This window comes from Ursus arctos, unplaced genomic scaffold (assembly GCF_023065955.2).
Source record: "Ursus arctos isolate Adak ecotype North America unplaced genomic scaffold, UrsArc2.0 scaffold_14, whole genome shotgun sequence".
NCBI classification, from domain to species: Eukaryota; Metazoa; Chordata; class Mammalia; order Carnivora; family Ursidae; genus Ursus; species Ursus arctos.
In genome coordinates, this window is record NW_026622808.1 from 6,548,871 (window position 1) to 6,574,691 (window position 25,821).

At 46.3% G+C, this 25,821-nt stretch overlaps 1 protein-coding gene across 1 annotated transcript in view; it reads right to left on the reverse strand.

The window, feature by feature from the left end:
- Positions 1–25,821, reverse strand: part of DNAH9 (dynein axonemal heavy chain 9) — a 303,991-nt gene that overhangs the window by 53,661 nt on the left and 224,509 nt on the right. Inside the window, 6 exon segments of the mRNA XM_057311241.1 lie at positions 3,414–3,562; positions 5,886–6,079; positions 14,669–14,791; positions 16,739–16,909; positions 20,912–21,052; positions 25,624–25,788. Coding sequence (XP_057167224.1) covers positions 3,414–3,562; positions 5,886–6,079; positions 14,669–14,791; positions 16,739–16,909; positions 20,912–21,052; positions 25,624–25,788 — 943 coding nt within the window.

Below are 25,821 nucleotides of genomic sequence, written 5' to 3' on the forward strand. Positions count from 1 at the left end.
GATGGTAACAGAGTGGAATGACTATATATTCATCCTTGTCTAGGAAAAAGTAAAACAGCTGATGCAAGTTGGAAAATTGAAGTCTCAGCTTACAGAGAGGGAAGCCAAGAGAAATGATCTGGAAGTCACAAAATAAAACATCAAGTTTCACTAACACTGTTTAAGTGAACATAGCCAATAGAGGAGGTAAACTTTTTAAAAAAATATTTTATTTCTTTATGAGAGAGAGAGGGCCAGAGAGAGAGCACAAGCAGGGGAGCATCAGAGGAAGAGGAAGAAGCAGGCTCCCAAGGGAGGAACCCGATGTGGGGCTCGATCCCAGGACCCTGGGATCATGACCTGAGCTGAAGGCAGACGCTTCACCAACTAAGCCACCCAGGTGCCCCAAGGAAGTAAACATTTTAATATAGATACCAGTATTTGGGAGTTTGCCAACCAATTAGATAATTGGATGAAACGTCCAAATTCCTAGAAACAAACGCCAAAACTGACTCAGGGAGAAACAGAAAATCAGAATAGATCTGTAACAAGTGAAGCGATTGAACTAGTGGCTAAAAACCCTCCCACCAAGAGAAGCTCAGGTCTAGGTGGCTTCACCACTGAATTCTATCCCACACGAAGAATTAATATCAATCTTTCACAAAATCTTCCAAGAAAACAGAAGAGGAAGGAACACTTGCCACACCATTCTGATGTATAGGTTACTAGTGCCCCAAACAAGGACATTATCTCTTATGAACATAGATGTAAAAGTCCTCAAAGAAATATGAGCAAATTGACTATAGTAATATATAAAAACGATTATGCTCCAGGATCAAGTGAGATCCGAGGAATGCAAGGTCAGTTTAACTTCCAAAAATCAATTAATGTAATATGTCAATGGAATGAAGGACAAAATGGTATCATCTCAATGGATACAGAAAAAGCACTTGACAAAATCCAGCACCTTTTCATGATAAAGGAAAAAAAAGTCAACAAACTGGAAGGCAACCTGCTCAGTCTGACGGAGGGCATCTATGAGAAACCCATAGCTAACATCATAATTAACAGTGAAGACTGAATGATTCTCCTCAAAGTTCTAGAACAGGCCAAGGATGTCCAAGCTTGCCACTGCTACTTAATATTGTGTTGGAAATTTTGGTCAGGTCAATTAGGCAAGAAAAAGAAATAAAAAGGCATCCAGATTGGAAAGGAAGAAGTCAAACTATCTTTTCATAGATCACATAAACTTGTATCTGCAAGAAACCTAAGGAATTCACAAAAATCACTGGAATGAACAAGTTCGGCAAGGTTGCAGGACAGGAGATCAATATACGAAAATATACAAAAATCATTGGCGGTGACCATTCCAAAAATGAAATTAAGGAAACAATTCCACCTTACAACAGAATCAAAAAGAACAACTACTCAGGAATGAATTTAACTGAAGAAATGCAAGGGGATTAAGAGTACACTTATTATGACGAGCACTGAGTACTCGCTGCATAGAAATGCTGAGTCATTGTACTGTACACCTGAAACTAACATAGCCCTGTATGTTAATCATATTTCAATTAAAAAAAAAAAGAAATGCAACACTTATGCACCCGAAACTATAAAACAGTAATAAAAGAAATTACAGAAGATCTTAATAAATGGGAAGACATTCCATACTGATGGATCAAAAGACTTAATGTTGTTAAGATAATCCTGCCTAGATTGATACAGGGAATAGTACCAGCCATAAAAAAGGATTGATCTATGTTACAGCTACAACATGGATGAAACTTGAAAATGTTATGCTAAGTGAAATACGCCATCCGTGAAAGACACCATAATGGATGATTTCATTTATAGGAAATGTCCAGAACAGGCAAATCTCTAGAGACAGAAAGTAAATTGGTGGTGGCCTAGGGAGGACATGGGATGGAATAGGGAGTGCTTGCTAAGAGATCTAGGAGTTTTTTGGGGGTGGGGGAAGATACAAATTTGCTAAAATTAGATTGTGGTGATAGTCGCATAGCCTTGTGAAAATATTAGCAAACTTTGAATCATATACTTGAAATGCGTGAATTATATGGCGTATGAATTATATCTCAGTCAAGCCGTTAAAAATGGGGTAGAAGTGCACAGTCTTAGTGGGCAGTAGTGGGAGCGAAATTCTTATTTTTTATATCAGGGATTATAAATAGATATCTAGAATTGATCAATGTAAAACTAGTGATACAAGGGGGGCCTTGCGTGGTGCAGTTGGTTAAGCGTCCTACTCTTGGTTTCGGCCCAGGTCATGATCTGAGGGTCGTGAGATCGAGCCCCACATTGGGCCCTGTGCTGGGCATGGAGTCGGCCTGAGATTATATCCCTTTACCCCCTCCCCTGCCTCTCGTGCTCACTCTCTCTCTCTCAAATAAGTAAATAAATCTTAAAAAAGAGACTAGTGATATAAGAGTAGTAGGAAGTGCAGAAGCAACTACCACGAGCTCTCACTCCCTTAGGAAGGCACCGTAGTCACTAGACAATTAAAAGGTGATGGACATAAAGAAGGGCACTCTAGGAGCACATGGGAGGGGAACCTAGAATCTTGGAAGTCAGTAGGGCTTCCTGGAGGTGGTGACTTGAAATCGGGATCTGAAGGATGAATAGAAGGTAACCTGGTGAAGGAGATTCAGGGGGACACAGCAGGCTTGGGAGAATGGCTGCCATGTAGAATGCAAAAGAGGGGATTAAGGGAATGTAGGCAGAATGATAGATCCCCAAAGATGTCCGTGTCCTAATCCTCGGGACCTGTGAACGTAGGACTTTACAGGGCAAAGGGGACTCTGCAGTGTGGATCTCAAGACAGGGAGCTTGTCCTGGATTATCTAAGTGGCCCCATATAATCATAGGACTTTTTATAAGGAAAAGAGGGAGGCGGTAAGACCTATTTATGATTTCTGATCTCCAGAACTGTACAATAATACGTTAGTGCTATTTTAAGCCTCCAGATTCGCAGTAATTCATCACGGTAGCAATAGAAAACTAATAACGGAAAGAAGGTGGAGAAATAGGGAGGGACGGGAGGATGAAGTTCCCTGGGAGACACGCTAGGGAATTTGGACTTTATTCTCAGGGCAGTAGGAGCCCTGAAGGGTCATACCTGTGTTTCAGAAAGATTGGTCTGGCCAAAGTGGGAGGGAGTGGGGGGGTGGTGGTGGCAGGACCAGGTCTCCTCATGAACCTGCTTGCGTGGACTGTTCCACACATCGCCCTGGATGGTCCTTTCTCCAGTGGTGACCCCCTGGTGTTGGCTCAGCAATGACCCTGACTTCTCTATGCCAGCAAATACCGAGTACTGCTTACTAAGATTTGAGCCAGGAGAAGAGAGACTGATGGACGCAAGGAGTGAAAGTTCACGTAGTGGGGGCAGCCTGGGCTCCGGGAGGAGGTTTTCTCACCTTGATTCTCCACGTCCTTCAGGGGGTCCACCCCTGGAGACAGGATGAAAAACATGGGTGTGGCTGGTCCTGATTCCTCAAACGAGGTCGCAAAGTCTGGCGCTCTTCCTGCCACATATTGGCTTCCCAGCTTCTCCTCGACAAAATCACTGCCAGGAAAGAAGTACACGCATGTGTATCCGTCACAGAACTGTGAAACGGAGGCCTACAGACCTGGCGGGATGTACTCAAGGTCATGGGCTTGGTAGTTAATTACAGAGCTGGGGCCAACTTCCAGTTCCTTAGTTGTTAAGTCGACGCTTAGAAGCTATGCTGTTACTGCCCACCTGCTGTCCCAGATCAGGGCTCGTTCTAATTCCCCATCCATCCACACCACTGCTGACCCTCTGTGAAGCCTGGGTGTCCTGTCCCATCACCACCATCCACTGGAAGACAGCCAGGATCAATGCCTTCTGGAAGCTTCAGGAAGCTCCATCCTCCATATCCCTGCAGTCCTCTTTCCCTGCTCAAGATTTAAGGGCCTCTGTCTTCCTATGCTCTCATGCTTCTATCTCTGTCTGTTTCATCTTATTCCACTTACCAACGTTCCTCTCCAAACCTTCCAAACCACTTATTGGTCATCTGGCCCAACTCTGGCCTTAACTCTTCCCCAAGGGCACTCTTCTCTCTGTAGTCTCTTGCCTCTGACCTACCCCAGGACTGAGAGGTGGGATCCTGGTCCTCCTCACTGATGACTGCTATTTCCAAACCATGTCTTCTCCATATTGGGGGGACTGTGGACACCCCGTTCCCCTGGCTGCATCACCACGACCCCTGCAACGTCGATGTCACCTACTGTTTCACTCATCACTCTACTTCCCTGAATGCTTGGCTCATGGGCCGTCTCTCCACCGGCTCGAGTGACATCAACATCCATGTGGATAATCCTCCAGATTCTTAATCTTCATTCCTCCCCCCATTCAGCCACCTGACTTCATGGCCACACCTTCATCCTTGTCATTACTCGAGGACTTTGTCTACATCTGAAACCTTTAATGGAAACATCGCACTCTCCAACTAAAGCCTCCTATCGGCAACTCAGCAACTGACTCTTTCATTCCACCTCTTGTTTGCCTGTATTGGTGTCATGACAAACGTAGGATTTTCAGTATTTTGGCCTCCCTGTTTTCTTTTTTTAAAAAATCATCACCTAACTCGGGGTGCCTGGGTGGCTCAGTCAGTTAAGCCTCTGACTCTTGATTTTGGCTCAGGTCCTGATCTCAGCATCAGGCTCCACACTCAGCTTAAGATTCTCTCTCTCTCCCTCTGCCCCTTCCCCCCTTTCCTGCATGCTCTCTCAAAAAATTAAAATAAAAATAAATAAATGAAATCATCTCCTTCCTCTTCACTTCTTTCCCAGCCAGTGCTGACTCCATGGCCTATAACCTTAAACAAACACCTTCGTGAGGTACGACGGACATACCACAAAACCGATCTATCTTCCGTATACCAAATGCCCCGCCACCTGTTCTGACGCACAGGCTCAACCGATGATGACCTTGCTCCCGACTTCTCGGGGCAAACAGGAGCCCTCACACAAGGTCCTCCTCCGTTTGCTGTCATCCTTCTACCACCCCAGCTACAGCCTCAGCCCTTTCTCTCTCCCTTCTTTGTGGGCGGAGAGATGTTCTTCTTTTTTCTTTTCTTTCATATGAAAAGATGTTCATTGTCATTAGTCATTGGGGAAATACAAACCAAAACCACAGTGAGATACCACTTCATACCCATCAGGATGGCTATTATCAAAAGAAGAAGAGGAAGGGGGAGGAGGAGGAGGAAGAGGGGGGGAGGAGAGCGGTGAGGAGGAGGTGGGGGAGAAGGAGGAGGAGAAGAAGAAGAAGAAGAAGAATAGGAGGAAGAAGAGGAAGGGGGGAGAAGGAGGAGGGGGGAGGAGAGCGGTGAGGAGGAGGTGGGGGAGAAGGAGGAGGAGGGGGAGAAGGACGAGGGGTAGGAGGGGGAGGAAAAAGGGGGAGGGGGACAGGGAGGGGAGAGATATTCTTCCCTTTTTTTTCATATGAAAAGATGTTCATTGTCATTAGTCATTGGGAAATACAAACCAAAACCACAGTGAGATACCACTTCATACCCATCGGGATGGCTATTATCAAAAGAAGAAGAAGAAGGGGGAGGAGGAGGGGGAAGGATGTTCTTCCTGCTGCGAAGGATCCTTCCACCTGTTCTCTGGGTACCATCGTCTCCCACCACATCAGGTGTGCCCAGCATCCTTCTCAACGCTGCGATCGATGAGCACCTCTTTCCAAACTGTCCACTTAGGTATTAAGAAAATACATGGCAAACACACAGCCATAGGCCTTATGGGCTTTGGGTGTTGGTACAATGGCTCCCGTTACTACGAACACATGACCTTTGTGCACGGCTCTGCTAGTCAGGCCATGCCTGCCCTGGGGCTCCCCACTCTCCCGTGTCCCATACCGCATGGCGTAGGTCATCCGGTCGGGCCGCACGGCTCTCATCACGCAGAGACGCTGCAAGGCTGTCTTGTTCTTCCACTCCTGTGGAAACTTCTCCTTCTCAGGACATTCCGATTCCACAAACTTTTTCCAGCTCTTGGCAGATCCCTCAATGTCCCGATCCAGATTACAGAATCCTTCCATTGATGTGAGTGCCTGAGAAATTTTAGAAAGTCTTGCTCTGAAATGCAGTTTCTCCAGAAAGCTATAATTTTCACTGTATTGGGGGTGGGTGGGTCAAGGAACAAGATAATAGTATAGATATAATTCTGTCTCGTCGATACTCTTGTCTGGAATCTTGGCTCTCTCCCCCAGGTAAACTCAAGGAAGGAGAAAGGTATTGATCAAGTCACCTTCAGCAAACTGCACCAATAACATGCAAGGTTTAGCAAATTAAGCGTTTGGATTATTGGTAGCAGCAGAAATGGAGCAGCACTTGCCTGCAGGGTATTGCCTGGAAGGAGGGACAAGAAGGGATGCCATGAATTTTTCTGGTCTCTGACTCCTTCCTCTCAGTACTCACACTCTGTTGGCAACTCCTGTCAAGTTCTCTCTCAAGGCGTCCCCAGCATCACTGACTTGGTGTTAATGCCGATGCTAAAACTTCCAGAGTTGCCTGGTTCCATAAGAATGAAGCCCAAACGCATAACTTGGTAATCAAATGTCTTCATTTAGTCCTTCCTTCCGCTCCACCCGGTGAACCCGGCACCCTGCTTCCCTTCTCCTCTGTCCAAGAGCTTCTGCGGCCAAGCCTGGAGCCGCGCCAGACTCATTACCAGCTCAACGCCCCGTCTGCTCTCCTTTCACCATGTGAGAGGTCCTTGTTCTTTCCTCCCCCAAATGCCACCCTTCCTTTTCTTGTGCTGCTCCTGATTAGTACGTGTTAAGGTCCTACAAGTTGTTAAATTCCTGTGCATAATCAGCAACCTCTCTCGGGTTCCCCCTCTCTAACCTAGAACACAGAGCCTCCCATCCTCCTTGCGTGGGCTACTTGGAACTACTTGTAGAGTTGATATCTTTCATATAGGGTCTCACTCAATTTTTAGACATTTGATTCATGACAGCTTTAAAGTCTTATCCCTCCTTCTTCCTTTTCTGCTCCACATCGGGGCAAGCTGATAACTGAGCGTCGGCGCTCCCTCCTCTGGTGCAGGAGGTAGGCTGTAGCATGTAAACTCCTGCCCATGTAGAGGAATAGTCAACCTGGCTCCAACCCCAAACTACCAAAAAACTCCAAGGCGGCCTCCTTCCCTGGCTCTCTCAAGCTATTTTCAGACTGCTTAGGAGCTCCCCTGCTCTCCCCGAAAGACTCATTATGTGAGTAATACAGTCTTTAGTACTCTCTTGGTATGTGTGTGGCCTCATCAGTCTTGACATCAGGACCAAATTTTGGGTGGGGCTTCTTCCCATTCCATTTCTCCAGAGTGCCCACATAAACGTGAGTCACTTGGACATTTATCTGCAATCTTTGTGGATTACTCAAATCTGCTTATAAGTTTGGTCTCTTCAATGAGATTAAAAGCTAGCCTATGTCCAAAGCATGTACCACAATGCCATGAATTTTAAGGATCCCAATATATTCTTGCTATTTAGAATTCACTTCATTCATTCATTCATTCATTCATTCATTCATTCATTCATTCATTTATTGAGTGTCTACTACATGCCAGGTACTTGGGAATACAAAGGAAACAAAAAAAGGACACATACCTTCCAAGGAGCTTGTAGTCCTAAGTTAAGGAGAAAGAGGAGATGAGGGAGGCCTTGGTAGGTATACAGAATTCCGTTGGGCAGAGACAGAGGTACAGAGAAGGGAAGGGCATTTTGCAGGATGGGGTCAACAAGAGTCAAAGTCTGGAAAGGGAAGAGTGTGGGACAAGTCAGAAAGCAATGTGACTGCAGGAGAGGAGTCTTACTGGTGACCAGGGGCAGGTAAAGCTGGAGGAGGACTGAGACCTTTAACCTGGGCTTGTCTCGGCTCGCTTCCCATGCGGACGAACCTGTGTCCTATCTTTACATGCCCTTTCACACAGGCTCCATGGCCCCCAACTTCACCCTGGCCACTTAGCAAGGGATGTGCCTCACTCGTACTGACAAAGGGGGTGGGGAGTGGTGTGTAGGATGGAGAAGGGAGCGCCAGGAGTGGAAAGTTCTGGTCTCAGCCTCCCCTCTTAGGACCCTCCTGTGACTCAGAGACTGTTTTTAAACCTTTGTGGGCTTTGATTTTCTCATTTGGAAAATGAGGCCAAGTCATCCTTGTCTGCGTAGCTCATATTCTAATGCAGATACGAGTGTTCTGAAGACTGCAAAGCCCTCCCTGGTGCTTTCTTGGGGTTCCTACAGTTATTGAATCGCAACTGCTGGTTTACTTGCCTGTCACTTCCCACAAGATGGTGAGTTCCCTGCGGGCAAGAACTTTCTAAGGCGGCTTTCTATGCCTTGGGCCTCGCAGGCTGCCTGGCACTTAGAAAGTGCTCAATTAATAAAGTTTGACATCTGTGCGGCCAGCGGGAGGGCTCTTGACAGGCTGAGAAAAGCTGCCGCTGCTGTAATTACTTCTCTCCGGGTCGAGGAACTGGCTCCCATCTTCCTCCCGGCCTGCATCACCACTAACCCTTCTGCACGCCCATTACCCCCTCTGGCGACACCACAAAACGGAGCAAATGACAGTTCTGATCGGCATCCCCAGCTGCCGACCCTGGGTCCCAGACACACTTTCTTGGAGCTCTGGGTTGAAGCAACGGCCACATTTAATCTTCCAAATGAGGGAAAGGGATTTCTAGCCTTCTAATAAGCTAAATGGAAATGACTAATTAACCTAATTACATCGGACTGTGTCGCAAAACACTACTGAGCACAATTGGCATCCGGAGGGGTTGGTGAGAGGTCCTTTCAGAGGCTGACAGAGGCGTGCATCACAGATGAGATCTTTATAATGAAGAAACAGAACATGCCCATCACCTTCAAGTTCAGCGTTTGGCGAGACTAAAAAAAAAATCCTTACAGAGGGTAAATCATAAAAAGTGTTTTATCACTCAGATTTCACTATTACCTGCTTATTAGTTCTTCTGGGTGGTGGGGGGGAACAAGGCAATCAACCTTCCTCATCGGATAGAATTAAAAGACTTTTTTTTTTTTATCATGTCCTAGTCAATCATATTTGTTTCTTTAGGATGAAATCCCCCCAAACACTTAAAAGGAGCGTTTATCAAAGGCTCTGGGGATGTACACGACACTCCACGTTGTGTTTCGGCTGCTCACATCCAGCCCCGGGCTGGAGTTGGATGGGTCTAGGCTCTGCCGCTCCCCATAACACAACTCACAGAAAGAGCGAGAAAGCTTCACACATTTGTAAAAGCCTTTGCAAAGCCAGAGGAGCCTAGCCCACAAAACCAAACAAAAAAAGCAAAGTAAAGCAAAGCAGAGCAGAGCAAACAATCCGTCTTGTGACAAGAGGGCTGGAACCAGGTGGCACAGTGGCTTTGGAGTGGAGTAAGGTAAAACGGAAACGGCAGGGAGTGGCTTTGAAGCATTTATTCCTCCTGACTTCTGCTGCAGAGGGCTTTGTGAGATAATACAGACGAAGGCAACTGGACTTGATCCAAACTCACAATTCCTCAACGTTTTTCCTTCGGTGGGCAAATGCCGTCAGGCACGACCCCCATCAGCCACAGCCTACGTGCACCCCACAGCTGGGTAAGGAATAATCGTAACTCTTATGGCGTGAACTGTGTTCCCCAGGAAGACATGCTGAAGGGCTAACTTCCCAGACTTGCGGAGGTGACCTTCTATTTGGAGACAGGGCCTTTGCAGGTGCAGTCAAGGTAAGAGGAGGTCCCTAGGGTGGGCCCGAAGCCATTATGGCTGGTGTTCTTATAAGGAGGGAAGACGCAAAGAGACGCAGAGGGAAGATGGCCGCATGAGGACCTTGAGATGGGCTGCGTCTGCCACAAACCACGGAGCAGGGGTGCCAGCGGAAGCTGGAAGGGGCAACGGAGGAGCCTCTCCTGAGAGGCTCTGGAGGGAGCACGACTCTGCGGACACCTCAATTTCAGACTTCCACACCCCAGAACTGCGAGAGTACCCAGCTTGTGGCGCTTTGTCATGGCAGCTCTAGGAAACGACCGACTGCCATCCGTTCACATTTCCTGACCATTTACTGTCTGTTCCACCGAACCCTGTGTGGTGGGTGTGATGATGGCCATTTTGCCCGATGAGGAAAGGAAAGTTCAGAGGAATAAGATAATATGCCAGGGGCCAGCCACACACACTCAAACTCGAATTTGAACCCAGGAATGTCTGACTCCAGAGCCTCTGTTAACCAGTCTGTCACTGCACTCCTTCTGCAAATGGGCTCATTTAGAACCAATTTCCAGAATTTATTTTCCATAAAGGCATCAGGCTAGGAGACACTATTCTCAACTCTAGGCCCACACTGTCCAACAAGGCAGTCAATGAGCAGATGAAATGTGGCTCATGTGACTGAGGAACTGTGTTTTTAATTGCACTTAATTGAAATTATTTTAAAATGTAGGTTTAGAAACTAGGACTTGCTTTACTAGTCGGAAAACATTTAACTATGTTTAGAACAACTGAGATATATGAATCAGTGATTTTAAGTCTAAATTTTATGAAATCTAAATACATATCAAGTATTTTTTTTAAAGATTTTAAGTAATCTCTACACCCAGTGTGGGGCTCAAACTCACAATCCTGAGATCAAGAGTCACATGGATTCCATCAAAATTATAGAGGAGAACATAGGCAGTAACCTCTTCGACATTGGTCACAGCAACTTCTTTCATGACACGTCTCCAAAGGCAAGGAAACAAAACAAAAAATGAACTTTTGGGACTTCATCAAGATAAAAAGCTTCTGCACAGCCACAGTCAACACAGTCAAAACAAAACGAAGAGGCAGCCCACGGAATGGGAGAAGATATTTGCAAATGACACTTCAGATAAAGGGCTGGTATCCAAGATCTATAAAGAACTTCTCAAACTCAACACCCAAAAAACAAATAATCAAATCAAAAAATGGGCAGAAGATATGAACAGACACCTCTCCAATGAAGACATACGAATGGCTAATAGACACATGAAAAAATGTTCAACGTCATTAGCCATCAGGAAAATTCAAATCAAAACCACACTGAGATACCACCTTACACCAGTTAGAATGGCAAATATTGACAAGGCAGGAAACATCAAATGTTGGAGAGGATGTGGAGAAAGGGGATCCCTCTTACACTGTTGGTGGGAATGCAAGTTGGTACAGCCACTCTGGAAAACAGTGTGGGTTCCTCAAAAAGTTTAAAATAGAGCTACCCTATGACCCAGCCATTGCACTACTGGGTATTTACCCCAAAGATACAGACGTAGTGAAGAGAAGGGCCACATGCACCCCAATGTTCATAGCAGCAACGTCCACCAGAGCCAAACTGTGGAAGGAGCTGAGATGCCCTTCAACAGACGAATGGATAAAGACGATGTGGTCCATACATACAATGCAATATGACTCAGCCATCAGAAAGGATGAATACCCACCATTTGCATGGACATGGATTGAACTGGAGGGGATTATGCTAAGTGAAATAAGCAGAGAAAGACAGTTATTATATGGTTTCACTTACATGTGGAACATACGGAGTATCAGGGAGGACATCAGGAGAAGGAAGGGAAAAACGAAGGGCGGGGGGAAACAGAGGGAGACACGACCCACAAGAAACTATGGACTCTGGGAAACAAACTGAGGGCTTCAGAGGGGTGGGGGGTGGGGGACTGGGATAGGCCAGTGATGGGTACTAAGGAGGGCACATGTTGCATGGAGCACTGGGTGTTATACGCAAACAATGAATCATGGAACAATACATCAAAAACTAAGGATGTACTGTATGGTGACTAACATAACATAATAAAAAAAAAAAAAAAAAGAAAAAGGAGTCACATGCTCCACTGACTAAGGCAGCTGGGTGCCCCTTAAGTATTTCTGATGAAAATTTAACATCTGAACTGAAAGGAGCTATTAGTATAAAAAATACACACCAGAATTCAAATATAAAAATATAAAATATTTCATTAATAATTTTTATAACAATTACATATGAAATGGTAATTTGGCTACACTAGGTTAAAGAAAATACATTATTAAAATAATTTCTTTTTACATTTTTCAATGTGGCTACTGGAAAATTTTATTTTTCTTGAAAATTTTATTTGTCAGAGAGAGAGAGAGAGAGCGAGCAAGTGAGCGCAAGCAGGGGGAGCATAAGGCAGAGGGAAAAGCAGGCTCCCCACTGAGCAAGGAACCCGACGGGGGACACGATCCCAGGACCCTGGGATCATGACTGGAGCTGAAGGCAGAAGCTTAACGAACTGATCCACTCAGGAAAAAATTTTAAATTACATATGCGACATTCATTATATTTCTTTTGGACAGAGCTCTCTAGAGTATGTCAACTCATTCATATCTTATGCAGCCTAGGAAAGTTGATGGTTTTCTACACATATCTCCACAAATCTCTGCGTCTATTATGATTTTTCTAAGGCATTTCAGAACTCTGTTATTTTGATGGTTGTTGTGAACGGGATTCTTCCTTATTTCTTTTCCAATATATTGTCTTCTTCTTATTTGCCAGATGGGCCCCAGAGTGACAGATGCAGTTAATAAATGAAAGTCAAATCACACCTTTATTATTTTGGCTAGGGATCAGCAAACTACGGCTTGAAGACCCAATCTGGCCCACCACCTGTGTTTGTAAATAAAGTTTTATTGGAACGAAGCCATTTCCATTTGCTTCCGTATTGTGTGTGACTTTGGCAGAGCTGAGTAGTTGTGACAGAGTCTGGCCCTCCAAGCATAAATATTTACTATGCGACCCTGTACAGAAAGTTTAATGAATCCTGATTTAGATACAGCCCTCGAGATCATGAAAAGAATAGCTGTCAACTCTGAAAAAGAAGTTAGAAAAATATTTTGGGCAATGGCGGCATGAGCGGGATTAGCCTTGAATTTCCTAAGATGGTCCCTTTGAGGAGGAGAGCACGTGTATAAATATTAAGTTCTGGGCTTCCGTTATAAAGTAAATCAACTTGGATGGCTCTCAGGGGAATTATGCTCCGGGAACAAGCCAGTCCGCAAAGGTTATACACCGTAGGATTCCATTTACATAACATCCTTGGGAGGATAAAATTTTACAAATGGAGAACCGATTAGTGGTTGCCAGGCATTAGGGGAGGGAGCAGATTGTTCTGGTTATAAAGGGCAACATGAGGGATCCCTACAGTGATGGAATTTTCTATATCTTGACCGGGGTGGTGGTTACATGAATCTTCACATATGAAAAACTAAACACACACACACACACACACACACACACACACACACACACACGCAAGTGCATAAAAACTAGTGAAATCACAGTAAGATTAGGGGATTGTATCAATGGAATTTTCCTGGACGTGGTGCTGCATGATAGGAACGTAAGATGTTATCGCTGGGAGACACAGGGTACGATGGATTATTTCTCTTATTTCTTATAATTGCATGTGAATTCATATTATCTCAAAAATTTAAACAAACTGTTAAAAAAATATAAAGAGAAAGAGAACCAATCCTATTGCTTTAGACTCCTTCTTCTTTGTTCTATGAACCATGTAGAAGATGAGACAAACATGGAAGATCACGAACAGGATTCATTCTGTGTAGACGCCAGGGCTCCCAGAGCACCAGTACCCATTGTGTGTACTCATTCAGGCGTGGACTGACCGCTGCCCACGTGGACAGCAGGCCGGGCCTCGGCAGTGGGCGGTCACTTCGTCAACATTACTCCTGGCACCATGTCACACCCTGTCCGTGCACACATGGTCCCTATGGGAAGGAGCTTGTAGTTTGTATGTATAGTTTTATGTTCACAGAATCCCAACTAAACTAAGCTGAACAACATGGGGGCGCCTGGGTGGCTCAGTCGGTGAAGCATCTGCCTTCGGCTCAGGTCATGATCCCGGGGTCCTGGGATCGAGCCCCGCATCTGGCTCCCTGCTCAGCGGGGAGTCTGCTTCTCCCTCTGCCTCTGCCCCTCCCCCCGCCCCTGTGCACGCTCGTACACATGCACGCATATTCTCTCTCTTGGAAATAAAATCTTTAAGAAAAAATACACAAACCTGCACATGGCAAGAAAAGGGGCTTTGAGTTCAATGGGGACAGACACCACCCACCTCCCAGGTGAAGGTGAGAATAAAATGCATTCCTAAGGTGCTCAATAAATGTGAACTGTTAGGAACCACTGAGAATCCCAGGCTGGAAGGCATCTACTGCTCTAGGCCGAGTTAGGACTCCCGTGGACATGCCTGAACAGAGCTTGGCACCTGTCTGGTCCCTGGAAGCCCTGGTGCAGCACCCCCATGCCAGCCGCAGGCCTCACGGAGCCCGCATTCCAGCCCTAAGCGCTGGCGGGCGAAAGGCAGCTCCGCCCAGGCATGGAAGTTTGCGGGATCTTACCGTCTCCCGATATCCTGGAGGCAGAGCCCTTCACTGGCACGCACCTGCTCTCTGCAAAGCCTTCCCAGCAGGCCCAGGACGGGCGAGCCCTGCTGTGGGGGGCAGGTAAAGGCACGCACCTATGTTTAACACAGCTCCGTGCTTGAACCCCCAAAGGGAGCCCCGCTGACTTCATGGGGACACGTGTCAGGGGAAAACGCCAAGAGATGAGAACCTGACTTCTTTCTCGGGGCTTTTTCTACTGACCTTGATGCCACCCCAGGCCTGATCGGAGAGGAAGCCCACGGGACTGGTGACGCCCGTCTGTCCTGGAAATCGCAGCAGGAAGTCCAGCTCCGCCGCATCAACTTCCCGGTTCATGAGGAGAATCTGCAATGTGGAAGAATGAGACCACGTTGCTTTAGGGGGTGGGAGCCGCAGGGTTCTGGAGATGTAGGGGTCGGCACTCAGTGCCGTTGTTGCTGCGTCGGACCCTCGAGCTTGCCCACCAGGTTTGGTTGTTGAAAGAGGGTGGAGTGGAAGGAAGTGGGTATTTGTGCAAATCACTTCTGGGTGCGACTGCATTCGCCCCAAATATCAGGGCGACTTAAATGCACACAGTGAATGCCTAGGGACCTTGGTTAGCAAGCGCGTCATCCATCCGCCCTAAACGCCATAGAGTACATCTCCCACAATCGAATTGAGAAGATGACACATACAAATGACGTGATTTGAGAAGAATGTCAAAGTCCCATATGGATATATGCAAAACAGAAATGCATAAGTGAATCGATAATGCGGAAGGGGTTCCAGAATAGGGGAGTGGCCAGCAAGCAGGGGTTCTATACGTGGTTTTGAATTGGGTGTTGCAGAAGCTACGAGGCGGGACTACCGAGGCAGGAAGGGAAGGTGCTCCAGGGAGGGGCCGAGGAATGGGCGGAGACGTGGAGGGGGAGTTAGTGAGGAGTGTGCAGGGGAGGGCAGAGAGTGCTCAGCTTGGCTAGAGCCAACGGTTCGCACTGAGAGGTGCTTGGGAAATTGTCCTCCCCCCTTACGTGGTGCTCTGTGTTGTGAGGTTACAGATGGGAATGCTAAGAAATAATAATTTGGCAAATTCGAGAAAAAGTCTCTAAGGGGGAAAAAAAGGCCTGGGAAACTGAGGTTAAAATACTTATGAGACGAGAAGAGCGAAAGCTAGGGTTAGAAGCTCTTTGGGGCCTGGGGGCAATGAGTGGCAGGAGGGGAGAGAGTTCATGCTGGGACTCAAGTTCTTTTTCCAAGTAGGCTGGAGACCAACATGGGGCTCGAACTCATGACCCTGAGATCAAGACCTGAGCTGAGATCAAGAATCGGATGCTTAACCGACTGAGCCACCCAGGTGCCCCAAATTAAAAAAAATTTTTAAAGTAATCTTTGTGCCCAACATGGGGCTCAAACTCATAACCCCAAGATCAAGAGTTGCATGTCTGCTGAGCCAGCAGGCGCCCCAAGTTCTTTTTATGATGGCCACACTCACCTGGGCTGGAGAGGGAATACAGAGGGTAAGGGGGACAAGCCGCACTAACACTCCCCCAAGCATTCAGGCTTTGGAACATGCGAACAGAGTCAGTCCAGAAGTGATCACAGACTACCTGGTGTTTAGAATTGAATGAGGCCTTCAAGATAATCTAGTGTGTGCTCCCAATTAACTTATGGAAAAAATTCCCAATCCTAAATGATCAGAGGGATAAATGCGAGAAAACAAGTTTTCGTGCCTTTTTGATGTTGAGAATAAGTGGAAGACAAGGTTTTTTTTTAAAATTAACACTGGAAGTCCCTGATGTGCCCAAACCCTTGAGAATCAGAGGTCTTAAGGCCCTTTTCAAGGGCAAGGCTGCCATGGCTATGGGAAGACATTTGCAATCTCTTATTCCATGGGAAGTCGGGGACATTCACCCCGCTTCTCTAAAGGTGAATAAATAATGAGGGTTGCTGTAAAGTTCTTACGGCATCTCAAAACGTATCTAGGTATTGGTAGGGCCATTGAGTTTCATCGTTTGTGCCAGTTTGGGTTGATGGGTAGTGGCTACTGGAGAGCTCTGTTGAGGAGAATCTTAGATCATTGCAGGTAAACAAGAAGTACGACAGTTGATCAGACATGGCTGCCATGAGTGGGGCAATGGTGAGGCAGCGCACATGCGCCATATTGGGCCTTCTTGTCTGACGCCTCAGCTTAGAGCCAAATAGTCTTCACGTTCTATGGGAAATGACGTGAAAAGAAGAAACTTTTCTTTACACCTGCTGGTTGGGCACTGGAAAATGACCACTTTTCTAGAAACTTCTTCAATCCACTTTTACCTGAAAGGTAAGCTGGGCAAGATAGGTCAGCTTATCACACTCGAAGAGCCCACGGGTGGTGTACTGGTACACAGAGAAGGTGATGCTGTCTGTCAGATTGGTCACGCGCTCCTTGAGGCTCTCATCTGGAGCAGCCTTCTCCACAGCCTTCTGGAAGACGATGCTGAACGCCTGGGGGCAGGAGGTTGGACACTGGTAATTTACACAGCCTCTTTGTACACAACTAGTAGACTTACCTGTGAAGAATACTGTAATTTGCCAGCCCCAGAAACGTTTTCCCAGCATATCCTGCCAAGAAGGGACCGTGGCAACAAGACAACGTGCTATTAGCTTTTTCCTTAGTTTGCGCGTATGAATTACTATGTTGTCGGGAAGTGGGCGAAGCAAGGGGGCATACAGACAAGAGCCCACAGTTTCGACCCATGAGAAGTAATTATCCAGTAGCCCAGATCATTAAATTAGCTCCAGTACGTTTTGCTGGAGAACCACCCCCCAAAAAGAGTACAGCCAGCAATAACCAGTTGGGCTGAATGATCCTAGCCAGTCAGTTCCAGAATTCTTGATGGTGGAACCAAAATGTGTTGGACAAATTCGTTGTCTTAAAGAGACCCTTGTAAACATCCTAGGCACTCAGAATATTTTAAAATTAATTATTTCTCCGTCCCGTGTTGTTTATCTTCCTATGAACTGCGCATCTGTTTGGAGACTCCGCTTTCGCATTCCTTATTTCCCGATAGACCTTCCTTCCATCAGGGAGCAGGGAGCATAGCCTGCTTTGGCTACATCTTCTGAACGTGAAGGCTTTCGTACGAACTACAACCTTAGAGGAATCAATTTTTCATTAAAGTATATGGCATTTATAAAAATATTAGGAATGCTACATTTTGAATGTGATATTTATACGACGCATCATTAAAAAACATCGAAATCAAGATATCACCGGGCCTTTTCAATTCGTGGCTCTGCAGATTTCCAGTCTTTTCTCTGTTTTCCTTTTGTGGCTTCAAAAAAAAAAAAAAAGTCTAAGGTCTTTCTAACACCGGGTATTTGAACCTCAATAGAAATGACAGAAAATCTGTATCTTGATATTTCCTCACTTGCAAAATGTTGGGAAAATATGAATTCCTCTATTTCATAGTTCCATGGTGTTTCCTGTTACTGAAACCCTTGCAGGGTTCCTTCTTCACTCAGTGCTGAGGACTGCAGCAACATCTTCTGACCACCCCTGGGATGTTTCCCCCACACGTGGCTGGCTGCGGATTGGAAGAACAGCTTGGTAGAAGCCGGTCTTGCCCCGTGGAGCAATTTGAGAAACTTCCCCTTGCAGAGCAGGTCTGTAGAGACCTCCTGGGTAGCTTTCCCCCCAGTGGTTAGTATGGTTCCCCCCCTAAAACTCTCTTGCTTGAAATGACAGCAATCAGTAAATAATTTCTAGTTACCAAGCTTAAACAAAGTGATTTGCAAGTCAGGAAAAGACTGAAAGAACATTTAAGGACCTAGGTACACTTAGCATTTTCTTTGCAATCCGCTAACTCTGGCTCTCCTTTCCTTTCCGCCCTAAAAAGGACCCCTTGTCCTACTCTCACTTCCGGCCTCTGAAGAGCCCGGCGCTGGGCTGACTTCCGCTTGTACAACCCCTCTCGAGGTCGTCTGCTGTGCACGCAGTCTTACGGCTGGCTCTAGCCACCTCGTCGCCCTTCCAGGGCCCTTGTCCCTTGCCTTGTGCCTTGGATATGTTTCGTCTTGTCATTTATCAAATTGTGGGCACACTGAGGGTGGAGTCCAGGCCTCAGCAACTTTCTTCCCTTTTCCCCCAGAATGCAGCCCAGCTCTTCACGTAGGATAGGGACTGGGAAGATCTGTTAATGAATGACTAGTCCTCCTAGTGCCCTGAAGAGCTTAGGCAGACCATGAGAGATGCTGGAGACCAGAGATCTCCAACTCAAACGCCTCCAGGGGCCGGGTGTGTAAGACCAAATCGGGAGGGGGGAGAGAACGTGGCCACATGGAGGCCCAAGCCCATCTCAGAGCAGCCATTCCTTAGCTCTGGCCTCGTGTGGAGCGTAAGCTCAGTGTTGCCAACTCTTACAGACCTTCATGGGAAGCCGGGATTCTGGGTCTGTATGAAATCTCCTGACTTTCACATCTTCACAACCAAGGAAGGTGTATGAAAAGCCCTCTGAAAACAGGTCAACAGGCCTTCAGCTCTGTGCTCTTGGCTTCCTTGTGATTCTTCCCTTCCCCGTGTCTTTGAGAAACATCATTCCTCCAGCTGGGCCCCTCCGTGTAGGGCGCAGTCCACAGGGAGGCTCAGAGAGGTGCTATCCTTCTCAGGACCCTGAGCACCCACCTGTGCTGGTTCCCACCTGGGAACTGAAGTCTCATTAACCTGAGCCTTGGGCTGAGTTTTGAAGGAAACTTACAATCACGTAGGTTCCATCGTAACCATGTTATGAACTTACAAGCTTGTTCACAACTGGCTCTTGAAGCCTTTCTGTTTGCGTAAAAGCAAATCGACATATTTGAACGTATTCCTGCTCCAGGCAATTGAGAGGACCGGGATGTGCGGCCCCTGCTCTGAGAATGCCTCCCCTTTCTCTGCTGGAACAGCAAGTATGAAGTCCAACCTCAGACAAAAGCCAAGGCCATGGAGACTCCCGTGGCTGGTTTTCCTTAAAATCACATAAGGCTTCGAAGCGTACTGGTGTTTCTGTGCCTGTGGAAGACACTTCATCTCCTTATTAAGCTCTTAAATCTGCGGTCATTGGTCAAGCTGGTCGGCAATTCTTAATAACAGTACGGGGCCCCCAAATGCCCTCCTCCCCCAAGTAGTGCTCCCAATGCTGAAACAAGCCTCGAGCGGGACGCTATTGTTGCAAAACAACTGAGAGCATGTTTCGGAACATGTTTTCATGGGTCTCATTTGATTTCTTTTCAACTACCCTCAGAACTAGGGAGCGACTTTGCGGTTATGAGACCGATTATGCTAACTTTCATTCTGTCTTAAAACAGTTCATAATTCTTCCATCTGTTGCTTCGACCTGAATACAAGCCCAAGTATTAGATTTCTTTTTAAAAACATAAAATATTATATATATATATATAAAATTAATTTTTTTAGAGGGGGTGAGAGGGGCAAAGGGTGAGAGAGAGAATCTTAAGCAGGCTCCACGCCCAGCGTGGGGCTCGATCTCACCACCCTGAGATCACAACCTGAGCTGAAATCAAGAGTTGGATGCTTAACTGACTGAGCCACCCAGGTGCCCCCCAAACCCTAAAATATTATAAACACATTTCATGTAATCTGCAGAGACTCTGAGTTGAGGGAAGAGGACCCGGAAATGGTAAAACGCCATCCGCAATTCAACGAGCCCCAGGTACTGGAGACGTCCTGATTTCTCACCTGCTCACCTCCGTCCCCACACCTTGGCCCCCGTATGGCAGTTTCCCAGAACGAGCTGTGTGCTCTGAGTGTATGAGGGCGTAAGTGTGTGTGCCTATCCTCTGTTAAGTCAAACAAGGAGGCTGTTCAGAAATGCTCCACTACCCCCGATGCCCCTTCAGCTGTGGTCTTTTCGTGAACACCCTAGGAGAGAAATATCTACTTTAAGGGACTTGCTTACAATTTATAGGGCTTTATTTTTTTCAAGAGTGAAGTTAAGTTTAGTCAGCACTTACAGTCTGCTGATGTCTTTGGTTTAGAAATATTCTGGCAACCATAAAGCAGTAGCTTTGAGGATATTAGGGTAATAAGACAAGTCATTTAAGGTCGGACCACTATGACTGCCTGCTTTCGTCTCTAGCCGGTATGAATGACATGCACCTTCGACTGACCCTCTATCATATCTTAAGCTCTTTGGGGACGGGGTCACTTCTGATATTTCTTGGTCCTCTTCCCCACAATCAGTAAGCTCAGCACCCACCCTGTCCTCTGTCCTCACCGAGTGAGGCAGGCCGTGGCACCTCCCGTTCCAGCCGAAGCAACCCGGGAGTCCTGAACGACCCAATTAAAGAGCTGAGGTTTGTAACGTGGGTCTGAAGGCACTGTAGCTGCCCACCTGGCCTTGATTGGGAAGACCTGCCCCAGCTGCGGCCGCCCACGGAGAAGCTCTCACGGAGAGCTGTGGTGGCCGTACCATGATGATTATGCACAAAACTGCAGCTGTAAGTCACCTTGAGAGAAAACTGGTACATTGGATGGATCTTGCTCAGGTCGTTCATGATGAAATAGAGCAGAGAGGCTCGGGCAGCTGCTGGCCGGTAGTGCTCTCGGGCCTCATTGATCTTCACCTCCGTCACCTTGGCCTCTTGCACCTGTGAGGGAGGCAGACAGCGGTCCGTCGTTCCCACCAACCCGTCAGCCTGGCCTCTGTGTCAGTACACAGGTGTCCGTGTGTGGGGCAGGGTGGGTCTGCGTGGGGATAACAGCTAGAAGGTTAAGAAGCTGCCATGTTATTTTTTTTTATTTATTTATTTATTTATTTATTTATTTATTTAATATTTTATTTTATTATTTTATTTTATTTTATATTTTATTTTATTTTTTGAGAGAAAGTGTGTGCACATGTGCTTGTGCACGCACGTGTGAGCTGGGGGGAGGGGCAGAGGGAGAGAGAGAATCTTAAGCAGGCTCCACACCCAGTGTGGAGCTTGACATGGGGCTCGATCTCAAGACCCTGGGATCATGACCTGAGCCGAAATCAAGAGTCGGACATTTAACCGCCTGAGCCACCCAGCTGCCCCATGCTGTGGAATTTTTTTTAATGGCACTGAGTGAGAAAGGAGGTGACATACTCTATCTTTCACGAGGGTGAGAGAGCTAGCTCTTCCATTTGGGAAGTGTGGGCCATGCAGGCCTCTGAGCTCCGTTTCAAATGAGAAAGACTTCATGGAAAAAAAAATATATAATTTGAAGATAAATAAACATATATGTAGGTAGGTATATATGGCCATATATATATATATATACACACCATATATATACACACATATATACATATGTGTATGTAACGATGACCCCTTTTGAAGATAAGCTTGCAGTAAACAATTACGAACTTCAGAAGGAAGTGTTACCAAAGGGGATAATTAGAAACCTTCCCCCCCTCCCCGAGAATTCCAGAAGGATTATCATCCCAAGAGCTGAAGACCACTGAACAATCTATACCTCACCATTAACTATTTCAGCTTAAAAGCAGTAGAGATGAAAGAAAGCATAAAATCAGGACACTGCAAACAGGAAGAGTTATTACCTGAAAAAAAAAAAAAAAACCCCACACGATTAACTAGGGCTTCTAAAAATAAGAATTCAGTTATTTAAATGAAAAAACAGTGCACAGGTTAACTAATGGGACTAGCGTTGGAAAGAGAATATGCAAACTAGAAGACAGATCTGAGGAAATTGAACAAAAGCAGCTCAGAGAGAAAAAAGGATGAAAAACATGTAAGAGGTTGTGAGAGGTGGCAGACGTTACGAGAAGGTTCAAAATACATCTACCAGAGATAAGCAGAGAATAGAGAGAAGCAACAGTTGGAGCGATAATAGTTGAGAGTTTTCCAAAATCGATGAAAGACCAAAGCTCATCAAAGAAACAGTGAACATCAAAGAGAATTTACTATCCACAGGCCCTTGAAGAAATCATTATTTGCTTAATTAGAAGAAGATTGAATCGAAAAGAAGAAAGGAGGTCTGAGAATTTCTTAAATATATGGTTAATCCAAGTAACAACGGCCATAAAAATGGCCGCCTTGGGATGAGTAGGTAGAACTAAAACATAAAACAGAAACAGAAGATGGAAAAGAATGATCAAAGTATTCTAAAGTCCTCATATTGTTTTGGAAGAGGCTAGATATATCACTTCATATTAGACTTTGTTAAGTCAATATACATATTGTGAAGTCACATATAAAATGCAATATAATTTTCATATATATATATGAAACAAGATTCATCAATAAAATCAAAGTAAATAACTTAAAAAATTACCAAAGGATAAAGAGAAGAATAAAAGAAAAGCAAGAAAGAAAAAACTAAGCATAATTGCTAAAAAAACATAAATTAAGATGGTAGCAAGAAATTCACTCTGTCAATAATGTTAATAAATGTAAATCAGTTAAATTCAGTAGTTGAAGACACAGATTCTCGGAAGGGGTTGCACTGAACAAAAATCATACAATTAACTCAGAATGACGTTCTGAGATCCATACATGTCAAGCTCACCTGGGTTCTTAACGCTGTCTATTAACTGTATTTCCTGAGTCACCTTTCATTCCTATTTCAGCAAGTGCCAGCCTTCACTCCACTCCCCAAGCTATTGAGCCTTTGCTCTCAGCAGGTGAACTTGACTCATGCTCTCCCCATTTATATAGAGAACGGCAGGAAGGAATACCCTTCATTTCTGCCTTTCCTCTGATTCCTTTACGTCTGTCTCCCTAACTCAGTTGCCTACATGGATACATGGACCATGGATCTCACTTCAAGACTCATGTTTGCCCCTAGCCCCTATCACATTGGAACTAGCTCTCCATCTATCTATTTCTTTTTAAAGATTTTATTTATTTGAGAGACAGAGAGAGAGAGAAAGAGGGCATGAACAGGGGGGAGGGGCAGAGATGGACTCCCCACTGAGCAGAGAGCCTGACATGGGGCTCCATCAGAGGACCCTGAGATCATGACCTGAGCAGAAGATAGACGCTTAACTTACCGAGCCACCCAGGCGCCCCTCTCCATCTTTCTAAAGACAAGCTCATTATCTGTGACCTGAATGACATTTCCCCTGACTTTCTTATGTACCCCCACTGTATTAATCGTTCCTTCTTTTTCCTGTAAATTCACCGTCTCTTCTCGACTACTGCTTTTCTTTTATAATCCACGCATCCTCCCGACTCCTTGCGAGGATCTTTGTACGCTCAGTCTCTCCCGTCTCAGGGGATCCATGTTCTTCTTAAGTTACAATCCTTTCTCTCTCTCCCTTTTCACAGTGTGGTTTCTTTAAAGGGTTGTTTCTACTCACTTTCCCTTTCTCAGCTCCCCTTTGCTCTCATTCTAATGTAGTCTGGCTTCTGCTTTCACGGAAACCACTCTCCCCAAGATCACGGACGACTCCTATCTGCAAAGTTCAGTGGCCACATCTCAGCCATGTCTTAATTGAGTCCTCAGCATCCTTCAGCACCACTGGTATGCCTTCTTGAAATGCGTTCTCTCACAATCCCTTATTTTCCTGCTTTTCCTCCCGTCTCTCTGCCCTATTCCACAGTTCACATCTTCTGCATTTCTCTTAAAACATACTGTCTTCTTCAGTGCTCTACTCCCAGTCTCATCATTGCACACACATCTCCCCGGTGACTTCATCCGCTCCCAATTTCAATGACCAACGACTTGTTGATGACTGTCAGCACTCTATCACCAGCCAAGACCATATATCCAAAAACCTAGGGGACAGACCTACGCAAAGGGCCCAAAGATGCCCCAAACTCAACACAACACAACACAAACTAACATAATAATTTCTTCTCATCCCCAAACCATTTCTGCTCCCTTCTTTCAGTTATTGGCACCACTACCTATCTGGGTGTTTATTCCCAGAACCTTGACTAAAACTTTTGTTTTAAAGTTTTATTCATTTATTCGACAGAGAGAGAGCACAAGCATGGGGAGCAGCAGAGGGAGAGGGAGAAGCAGGCTCCCCACTGAGCAGGGAACCCGATGTGGGGCTCGATCCCAGGACACCAGGATGATGACTTGAGCTGAAGGCAGACGCTTAACCGACTGAGCCACCCAGGCGTCCCTAAAACTTTTATCCATATATAACCACATGTGAGTTGGGTTCTGTCCACCTCCCCCCCCATGTCTCTGCCCAAGACAGTGGAACTTCTACATAATTATTGTACAAACTCTGCACCCTCCTATCCGGAGATATGGAGGCCACGGGGAACCAGCAGTAAAACCTGGTTGGTCACACAGCAGCCACGGAGACGAAGTGAGGCTCGACCTCCCTGCTCTCAGTCTCTCACTCCAGATTCAATTGTCCGTTATCCCAGAGTGGGCAGGAGCTGGTCTACCTGCCCCCATCATTACTTTTCATTTTTCCTACCCTGTCCCTCCCCGGAACAGAGGCTTTGATATTTGGAGAAATCCCAGTAACCTGACAAAGAGCGCATTCCCTCAAAGGTGTACTGTCACAGTACTGAGTGGTATCCTGCGCAGAACCAGGGTCTTCATTGTTCCTGGGATTCAGGAGTAGGGCTGGGAATGTTCTTGAGCCTGCGTAGGACAACAGCCTGACCGCAAAGGGCTCGGGGCTCGGACACCCTCAAGTCCTGTCTTCCAGTCTCCCACGGGGGGAATAAAAGCCTTCCAAACATCAGGAGATAAAGGAAGGAAGCCACATACTGCATCGTTTCCCAGGATGACAACCGTTTTTGAGAGCTGAGCTTCCAGAGAAGTCCCTGAATTTCCCTCATTGCAATGGGACTCGTGAGATGTTTGCAGGCTGGTGGGTTATCTCGGGGGGCAATCATGCCCGAACCAGCCAACGCTCAAAGCAGCGTGACTCCTGAGCTTTGGGGCAATTGCGCAAACTGGCTGGGGACGAAGTCCGAGCTACCATCCCCCACTTGGAAGACGAGGCTGGGCACAGACTTAATGCTCATCAGACGTCCCTGGAATTGAGTTGCTAAATGCATCTCCCAGAAGGTGGGAACTCCCTAACATAGGGTGTGAGCGGGTCGACTCAGGGATCCCGCCTCGCTGGACATTCTAGAAGGAATCTGGGAACCTGGAAAAGCTACCTGGGAATTCTGACTTCATTTCTTCCCCCCCAAACGCAGGACTCGGGGACTGGGAGGAGGGCCTTGCCTCCCAACCTTGGCTGCCAGCGCAGTTTTACCTTCTTCTCAACCTCGGCGGCCGTCTGCTTGGTGGTCTCCAGGTTCTCCACCAAGGCCGTGTCCCCCAGGAAGTCCCCGGATGCTGAAGAGAGGCGAGACAGCAGGTCGTCTTCTAACATCTTCAGGGTGATTTTGAACCCATTCTGCTGCTTCGTGAGATCTGACTGCAAACATTGAGGAAGGGGGAGTCAGGCGTG